Source organism: Filicampus tigris, chromosome 4, assembly GCF_054856515.1.
Source record: "Filicampus tigris isolate MCC_2025a chromosome 4, RoL_Ftig_1.0, whole genome shotgun sequence".
In the NCBI taxonomy this organism is placed as follows: domain Eukaryota; kingdom Metazoa; phylum Chordata; class Actinopteri; order Syngnathiformes; family Syngnathidae; genus Filicampus; species Filicampus tigris.
Window position 1 is genome coordinate 28,600,201 of NC_141220.1, and position 9,457 is coordinate 28,609,657.

Below are 9,457 nucleotides of genomic sequence, written 5' to 3' on the forward strand. Positions count from 1 at the left end.
TCTTTGTTTTCAAGTCTTGAAATGGAGCACATCCACTACTGCGCACCTGCCCGGCGCTTCAAGTCAATCATTGAAAATACCAATCAAAGTTGCGTAATACCCACTGTACACAACAAGCTAGACACATTATTTATACCATCTTTAACCCCAAAACAAAGTGAAAAAAGCCTCACAATGTATTTTCGAAGAAGTAGTGTTGATGATTTTTTTCATGTTGTCTTTGAATGAATACAAGTTGGAAGCTGAGCAGCTGTGGCCTGTTGCCAGGAATGTCTTGACCCAGACAAGGTTCGGTGCCTGCCAAAAGGTGAAGCTTAATTAAGAGGGTGTGTATCGGGTGGTTTCAGGTTTTGCCCTTCTCAAATTGACTATGTCCTACTATTAAAAAATAATAAGTCTGCTTGCATGACTACGCTATGATGATGAATATCATCACATTCTTTCCACGGTGGTTGACTGGTTGGCACGTCCGCCTCACAGTTCAGAGGTCGTGGGTTCGATCCCGCCCCCGGCCTCCCTGTGTGGAGTTTGCATGTTCTACCCGTGCCCGCGTGGGTTTTCTCCGGGTACTCCGCTTTCCTCCCACACTCCAAAAACATGCATGGTAAGTTGATTGGACTCTCTAAATTGCCCCTAGGTGTGATTGTGAGTGCGGTTGTTTGTTTGTCTCTGTGTGCCCTGCGATTGGCTGGCAACCTATTCAGGGTGTACCCCGCCTACTGCCTGAAGGCAGCTGGGATAGGCTCCAGCACGCCCCCCGACCCTTGTGAGGAGAAGCGATATCGATGATGGATGGATGGATACCATGCATCAGATGTATATGCCGCTTTAAAAACACAAAAAAAAATGGAATAAGGGATCCCCTTATCCCATGTTCTTTAGGGGCTCACTAACATCCGACAGAAAATCATCTACGGAAATTTGCGTATAGATTGAAGAGTCGGATGCTGTCATTTTGATTGCGCTAGCCTAGCGACCGGAAGTTAGCACGCTGCCTCACCGCGAATGCGAAACTGTCGCGTGCAGAGAGTCCACCGGATGGGAAGCTTCAAGTCTTGGAGAAGGCCTCATCTGGCCATCACCGGCTTTGGCTAGCCGCTCCAGGGCTGCCGGTGGCTAGCTGCGGCTAGCCGACCAGCTGCTGCGGTGCGTGCAAGCTAGTTGCTGCTAGCACAAACCGCCAGGTCAAATCCCAGCAAAGCTGAAGGCTCAAAACAGTCCAGACGGTTGAGACAGTCCCGTGGTGGGCTACGGGACTTGCTTCCCAAGAGAGGGAGCGAGAGAGAGAGAAAAACAGGTTTCAAACATCCCTTGAGTAGACCAGACTTCCAACAACACAGCCCAAATGACATTGTGTTGACTTGTACAGTGCTTTTCCACCTATCAATGCGCCCAAATCACTTCTCAGCGACTTCCAATCCACCGACTGAAGACGCAGAATCAGGAGCAACCGGGGGCTCGGTATCTTGCTCAAGGACACTTCAACATGTCCAAAAGGGCCGGGGCTCAAACTCACAACCTCTGGCTTGCGAGACGACCGCGCGACACCTAAGCCACGCCATCTCCTTAAGTGTCTAAAAGATATCTGGGCCCCTCCAAGAATGTCGGGGTGGCAAAATTGCTTGGTTGCAAAACATCACAGGTGGAAAGCTACTTTGGCTGACACGGAGGACACGTGACAACTTTGACCTCACTTAACGCAAAGTTGGTTTGGCTGCCATTTTAGATTTTCTTCCTTCTTCCCGCAATTAAACTTTAAAGTATTTAATTTTAAAAAATAACAGCATTATTTGCCCTAATTAAGCAATTACAGTCCCTTCCCTGTAAAAATGGTCAGTCGCCCCACCCAGTCAGCAGATAAATAGGCGACCATCTCCAAGTCAAGCATCAGTTCTCCACAGAGAGCCTCTTGCAGCTTTCACCCACTTGGTAAGTTCATCATCATCCAGGACTGATTTGCTCTTTACTTTGCATTTCAGCTGACTAATATTGTCTATATTCAAAAGCTAAGACATTTCAACCAACCGTGCGTCTTTTGCCCAACGGGTTTTTTTGGCATCTGTGTCGGAGCTCCGAAGGATCAAATGCAGAATGTTTGAGTCTCTTCTACACAGGGCTGGGCATTTTACTACAAATTGCGCGTCCGTTATCCGTCATCCATCTGCAGCGTGGGAACCCTTCCGTCGTCCGTCATTGGCCTTTTTTTTCGGGGGGGATTGCCTCCGATTTTAAACGGCCATCCGTCGGCGATTCCGACTAAACTTTCGCTCGATGGCCCAAGACCGTTAAGACATTTAAATACGAATCAAAGTACCTTCACGTGGATCCTGAGACACACGGGGAGCCGAAGCAGCGATTGTAAAACTGATGTAATGTGCTCCCGCCCTCTGCATATGCCATATGCGGCCTACGACAGCCTCGTCACAACTTCGTAAGCATTTCTCCTCCTCGCTCCGATTCTACAGCAAGCCATTTCTTTCATGTGGTCGGTCCTGAATGAAGAGAAAGAAGTTGGCTTTAATGCAAAGGATCCTTACGGTTTAACTTGAACGTTGCATGCAAACCCTTTTGGAGTGTTGGCACAAGCTGCTATTTCAAAGTTGTCTCAAACTGAGATTTCAAGTTGTCCATAATTTGAGGGCTTTCTGACAAACCATGACATGAGACAATTTATAAAGGAAAATTGGAAGGAAACCAGAGTATCTTGAAAAACAAAAACAAAAAACTTGCGCGCAGGGAGAGGATGCAAACTCCACACCGGAATCACTGAATGGGTCCAATCCAGAATGCTGTGTTCAGATTCATTTTCTGTGCATGTTAAATTGTCTTAAGACTGCATTTTTTTTTCCTTTCAACCATTCAGATTGTTTGGTAAATCGTCACTCACGATCCCGCAAAAGGTAAGAACGATTTTTTGGGGACCGCTATCCGACCTATTGTTTGAAATCAATTTCTCTGCACTGACAACAACATGTACGCCTATCTTGCGTGAAGTCAAAAAAGAAAAAAAAAGAAAAAAAGTGGCCTCGCTCCTGGCTGCCCATGCCCCGTTTGTTGTCCAAGTGTTAAGTGTCGTGACATCACTTGGTAGAAGGTCGGCCTCGCTTGGCCCGTTGAGTGAGCGGCTTTTGTTTTGCGCATCTTTCCAGCAACAAGATGCAGAAGCTCATCCTTCTAGCCGGTAAGTCGCAGCAACGAACGCAATGTTTTGAAAGCTTCCGACCGGGTTGTTTGACTTTGAAAGTTTTGACGAAATCTGCCCATTCATTCGAAGGTCTGCTCATCGCTCTTTTGGGTAAGTTCACGTTCACGCACGGATTTGCCGATGGCGGCAAATGTGCTGTCGTTGCTAAGGAACCGCTGGCGATTTTCACGTTTCAGACGCGGCAATCTCCCAAAGACTGGTGTGCGTCTATCAGAGCACTCCCGACCCATTGGCGGCGAGCCTCAACACCTTTAGCATTACGCAAGACATCAATGTGGACCTGTGCTCCCACATCATCTTCAGCGCCATCAAGCCTGACCCTATAGACTTCACGATTTCACCAAGCGCAAGTGAAATTGCTCAATTTCAAGAACTCTACAAGCTAAAGAACAGGTCAGACTTTGAGCACTATTTGCGTCGTTGTTAGATTGGTCAATTAATAACAAAGAAACGTGTTCGTCCAAACAGCAATACAACCCTTCAAACGCTTTTGGAAATCGATCTGATCTCGACTCCCAGCCAGATGTAAGTCACAAAACGCACTGATCCAATTGAGGCCTCGTTGTACTTGAGACTTGCTGGGATTCGCCTTACGGGAACCTTTCCATCAACTTGCAACATCGGCCAGTAATTGCAAACCGGCGCCTTGAGACACGAGCCAACCCACATGACCACTTTTCCCCAAATGCGAGTCGTCGTTCGGCACATTTTTTGCTTTGACTTCCAAGCGCAAACTTGAGAAACAAAACTTATGCTGGAACAGGAAACAAAGACAGCTACCATTAAAGTCTGCTTAGCTTCATGGTATAGAACAATGCAAAGCGCCATTGACATGCTAACATTGATAGCATTAAATCATGATGTGCAAACTGTCGAATGCCTTAAAGCAGTGTTTTTCAAACTTCTTGGAGTCAAGGCACATTTATTATTCATTGATAAAATCCCGCGGCACACCACTAGCTGAAATTGTGAAAAAAAAGCTTATTTCAACAATATAAGTGTTATATTGTTTATCTAAGCATTTTTTTTTTTAACATTGAAGAATTATGTCATATTATAACGTCTTGAACAGGAATTAAATAAACACAAAGAAAAAAGTATTTTGTAATGTTTCATATTGATACTTACTCAGTGTGGAACATGGGCCTGTTTGAATAAACGTGCATCACTAATTCGCTTGTATCTAAACAAAGATAATTCGCTACCTGCTGCTGCTGCTAGCTACTGAGTACTACAATGTAGTAACTAGATGATTATGATGCCAGGCGCTCGACTGCACAGGCACACAAATGAGATAATTTCCCACGGCACACCTGACAATATCCCGCGGCACACAATTGGAAAAACATTGCTTTAAAGTACATTTATTTATTTTGTGGCGCAAGGTCTTTTAGAAAGTACAATATTTCAGGCAAGGCAACATTATTTTTTGGCACATTTCAAAAACAAGGCAACTCAATGTGCTTCACACAAGCAAAAGCACAACCTGTAAAAGCTTTTATAGAACAACTGAAGACATTCACAATGCAAAGAGAACTAAAGTAGCTTATTGGAATTCCCAAAACAATGGACATTGACAACATTTCAGCACATTTCATTTACAACCAAAAGATCTTAAGGGCAGCGTGTAGAAAGTTTTGATTTTTCAACATTCATTCATCAAAAAAAAAAAAAAAAAACGATTCATTTCAATAATATGCAAATAAAAAAGAAAAAAATCTATCACATTAACACAGTACAATGTCCATTTTTTTTAACGTAATTGTAGTTTTTTTTTTTAATTGACAATACAGTATAATACAAAACTCTCGATGTGAGATCAAACAATTGTTCGTGCAATGACCATAGAAAGAGTCTAGTATAGAAAAAACCCCATAAAACATTCAACATTACAACCTCAACATCAAAACAAAAAGGAACAGCAAGGCAGATTCAAATGACATTTTAAGTCTTTCCCAATCAGTACTCTCAATATATTACAATTCAAAACATAAACAACTTTAGACATCTTCACATATCTTCTGAAAGTCCACGTAATTGTAGGCGAAATACAGTAATTATATTACAATGGGGCAGGCCGCCTCTACAGGAGGCTGCCATGTTTTGCCGCCATCTTTCTGCTACGGGCACCCGAAGGAGACAAATTTTGCGAACGTAGTTCCTCCCACATCATGACTACAGCATGTGCAACAAACGCAATGCACTTATTTTGTCGCTTGAGGGAACACTAGAAGTACTTTGTGGCATTAATATTATATATTGTATTCTATTATTATATTATATTTCACCTCTGCTGACAAAATTGTTGGTAGGCTTGCGAAGTGTGCTCTCTCGCAGGCACCATAGTGCGCGTGCTTCAAAATGCACACGCTTCCATTTTAGGTTATTGCATTCTATTAGTTCACCACTAGATGGCCCTAAATTCTACACCGTGTCTCTAAATACATTTAAAAGCAAAGGAAATAAATAAAAAGTAGTTTTCTGACATGACTAAAAGCCCGGAGAGTGAAATTAATTTTAAAAATGACAAAGACCTTAATCAAAGGAATGTGAATAAAGGGGGTGGGGGGTTGAACTTGATTAAATGGCACTTTCATTTTCAAAAGGGAAATACGATTTTCCATACAAGCGTGTTGAATGACAAGTCACTGAACAAATTCAACTCTTATCTCAAGGCAGCAGAGTACTTAGAAGCATTCCCAATTGGAAGCACAGAACAAATGTTGATTTTTTTATTTTTTTTGTGGCACTGTTCTTCAAGAGAGTTTGCTTCTTTTTTTCCCCCACAGATTTACACCGGCGAACAGGGCCATTTTTATCATATCTGTAATCAAAGTCCTGGAGAAGGAGGAATTCGATGGTGTCAACATCTTGTGGGTGTATAAGGATGACGTCAATCAACCAGGCGACAAGGAAAAATTCACACTTCTCATTCGGGTCTGAGCTTGAAGTCGTCCTCCTCTAAACGGGGAGCGAATTTGTCAACTGTTTGCCAAAAACTTGACGGCGGCGTTCTGTTGAACAGGAACTGGAAGATGCGCTGGGAGACCGGCTGCTCACCGCAAGCGTCTCCGCTGTGAATTCCGAGATCACCGAGAGTTATGAAGTCCCACAGCTTGCCACGTAAATACAAAAATCGTTTGGTTGCCTTGCTGAAAGACGGAAAATAACTCCTGCGTGTGTTTACCAACAGTCACGTCGACTTCTTCAATGTGATCACCTTCGACCTTGACCGAAATCCTCCTGTCATCGGGCTACACACCCCCAACCCGGCTCCATTCCCCAAAGCGGTAAGCAAGCACCGCGACGGAACGATTAACTCATTTGTCAATGAACGGCCGAAGCGACACGGGAGTGTCATTTAGTCACAAATCTAGATTATTTGCCAGTCTACACGTCTGTGTGCGGGTGTGTGTTTTTCTCAAAATGTACTGACCAATCAAAAGTTTTGAAAAGGACTTACTGTCCTTGACGATGCAATGTTACTGGTTGAACAAACTGAGAAGGGAGGATTTGGGAGGCACTAGGACTCGGCCCGATGCCAGCGTTTTGTTTTTTTTTTGTTTTTTTTGTAAACAGCACTTTCTTTTAACAGCACTGGGCAAGAAATCGACCTTAATACATTTAACTCTTTTGATGAAACATTGACTTACAAGTACAGTAGTTGAATAGGACTTCATGTCCTGAGGGGGTCTCTATTGTTTTTACTGGCACAAAGCAACTTTGAGGAGGATGGGAACAACCCTGGCACACCAAAAAAATACAAACGTCCTGAATTGCTTTACGGCATCCTCACTTCCTCCTTTCGCTATAAGGACGGCTCAGGATTTCACGACACTACGCGCTGGCACGCATGGGAAATGTGGTTGATTTTTTTCTCAAAACACTACCGCTTTTGTCCACATGGCGCCGCCATAATCAACAAAAACGGACATAAATAGTACAGTACAAGATTATGGAGCACTACTTTTCCTCATTAAAAAAAACAAACACATTATAACATTTTTTTCTTGCTTTATTTGGACAGGGATGTTTGGATGGGATTAACGGGTGTTTGGCGTCACAGAACAAATTCAAGGCAGGCCGCAGTTAGCACAAGCTTGGCCTCACCCTTCTGATTTCTGTGCTCGTGTCCATGAACGCTTTCCTTGTATTTTAGCAAAGTGCAATGCAGACGTGGTTCGGCCTGGGAGCACCAACAGAAAAGCTCAACTTGGGAATCGCTACGTACGGTGTGGACACAGACCCTTTTGCTTTTCCAAGTATCCTGGCCAAATACCAGGTAGAACTGTGGATCATTGAAACGGATGTGAAGGCATGACATCAAATCATGAATCTGACTTTCAGGCGTGCACTGGCAGTCCGCCTCCGACGACGATTAGCGTTGACAGCGATGAAACTATTAGCGCCAAGGTAGTCAAACATCAAGCAAAGTCTCGTGCTCCTCATTCAGCTGTTAAAGCATTTTTTTCTCTTTTCCTGCTGCCCATCCAGGCCCAGTACATCGTCAATAATGCATTTGGAGGAGCCTACGTCAAGGCTCTGGAACTGGATGACTTCAGTGGAAGCGACTGCGGTCAAGGGAAATATCCTGTCATCAAACGAATCATGGACGAATTTTCTTAAATGGAAAGCTCTCCTTCGAACAATTGGGTGCACCGCGCTGAAGGGAACGATCCTGTCATATTTACAGAGCATTACAGAGAGAGGCATTCGCCATATTTGGGAGGGATAGCATCGTTGCTAAAGCAAGAAACATACAGTCGGTAGCCCTTTTATCTTCCTCCAGACAACGCCAAATCGCTAAGCTGCGCCTTCATTTGGAGCACTTCACAAAATTTAGTAGATAGCGTGACAAAAACATCAAAACTTTCAATCAAGCACATTGCACTCAGCAGAGATACTGATGATTTCTGTCATAAAATCCATCCTCCCTAAGTAACAAACGCCTGGTCGAGGCATTAGGATTTCTCAAATCGTCAAAGATTTGATTTCTAAATCTGTGACAGAGCCCACACATGAAGATAAAAAAAAATACATCTAAATGAGACACACGCAAATTCCACTGGGGTCCGGGGTCTTCAATCCTGTTCGCCGAGGGCCAGTTTCCTGGATCTTTTCCATCTCTCCTTGCTGCAGCAGCACACCTGATTCAAATGATCAGATAGTCAGCAAGGTGTGCAGAAGTTGGATCACAATCCGAATCATTTGAATCAGGTGTGTTGCAGCAAGGAGATGGGAAAACAGGCTGGACCCTCGAGGAACAGGATTGGAGCCACCTCACATACGCCATCTCTCAAATACAAAGAAAAGAAACTCTCAGGATTATTCGCCGAGTGTTTCCGAAGTGGACCAAAGAAGACGGGAGTGTTGAAAAATGCTGCCGTCGTCCAAAAAGATGATCATGCCTCATTCCGCTTTGTGCGAATCCGATGTTGCCCGACGCAGAATGTTTGTTTGCTCTTTGAGAGTTTGCCATTAACTGGGCCTCTGTGATTAGCCACTGATGACATGACTCACTCGTACATTGCACGAGGCGGTGTGTCTCGACTCATTGGTCATTGGGTTCATTAACTGCTTGTGGGAAACAAAACTCAATAAAACGTGTCAAGACACTACAACGCATTGACTGTTTCTTACGGTAGAAAAAAAAACAAGCACTTGGAAACAAACAACAACAACCTTTTGTTAGCGTAGCAAAGAGTGTCCGTGAATGAAATGAAATTTCAAGGCAAGATGCGGCTTGGCAAAAACGCCCCAAAGTCACAAGTCAAAGGATGAACACGCTCTGTGTCCCCCTCCCCTTCCAAAACACACATCTACCGAAAGGGGAACACACTCAGACGGGACCTTGTATTTTCTTTCAAATATCAAATCACGTTTATAATTATAAACAACAACAACAATGAAAGATACAGCCGCGACTTTCACGCTTGCCTGCTTTTTTTGGCTGACTTTCCTCTCATCTCTGCTCTGCGGTTAGCGACGGAAGCAAACTACGCTAAGCTAAATCAGCTGGCCAGGCTTGAACACGCACCGAGCGCTCACCGCAGTTCGGCTTGGCCCTCGTTAAGTAGTGATGGGGTGCGCTGTGACTAAGGTGAAGTTTGTTCAGCGTCAACTTACTTCAAAACACCAATTTCAAGCTGCGTGGCTGTCGCCTCAGGCGGCAGTTGTCCAACGATCCGGCGCGTGAATCACATTCACTTGTTCGAGTCTCCAGTCGCCCCATCCCTAATGCGAAGTAGGTGG

At 44.2% G+C, this 9,457-nt stretch overlaps 1 protein-coding gene across 1 annotated transcript; it reads left to right on the plus strand.

Moving 5' to 3' along the window:
- Positions 1-1,901: 1,901 nt before the first annotated feature.
- Positions 1,902-8,826, plus strand: LOC147149310 (acidic mammalian chitinase-like). The gene is made up of 12 exons (XM_086027160.1): positions 1,902-1,929; positions 2,864-2,900; positions 3,150-3,181; positions 3,275-3,295; positions 3,382-3,598; positions 3,674-3,730; positions 5,995-6,142; positions 6,231-6,328; positions 6,399-6,495; positions 7,365-7,487; positions 7,553-7,618; positions 7,700-8,826. Exons 3-12 carry the CDS (start codon positions 3,157-3,159, stop codon positions 7,829-7,831), a joined length of 984 nt encoding a protein of 327 aa, XP_085883286.1. The 5' UTR covers positions 1,902-1,929; positions 2,864-2,900; positions 3,150-3,156; the 3' UTR covers positions 7,832-8,826.
- The last annotated feature ends 631 nt before the right edge of the window (positions 8,827-9,457 follow it).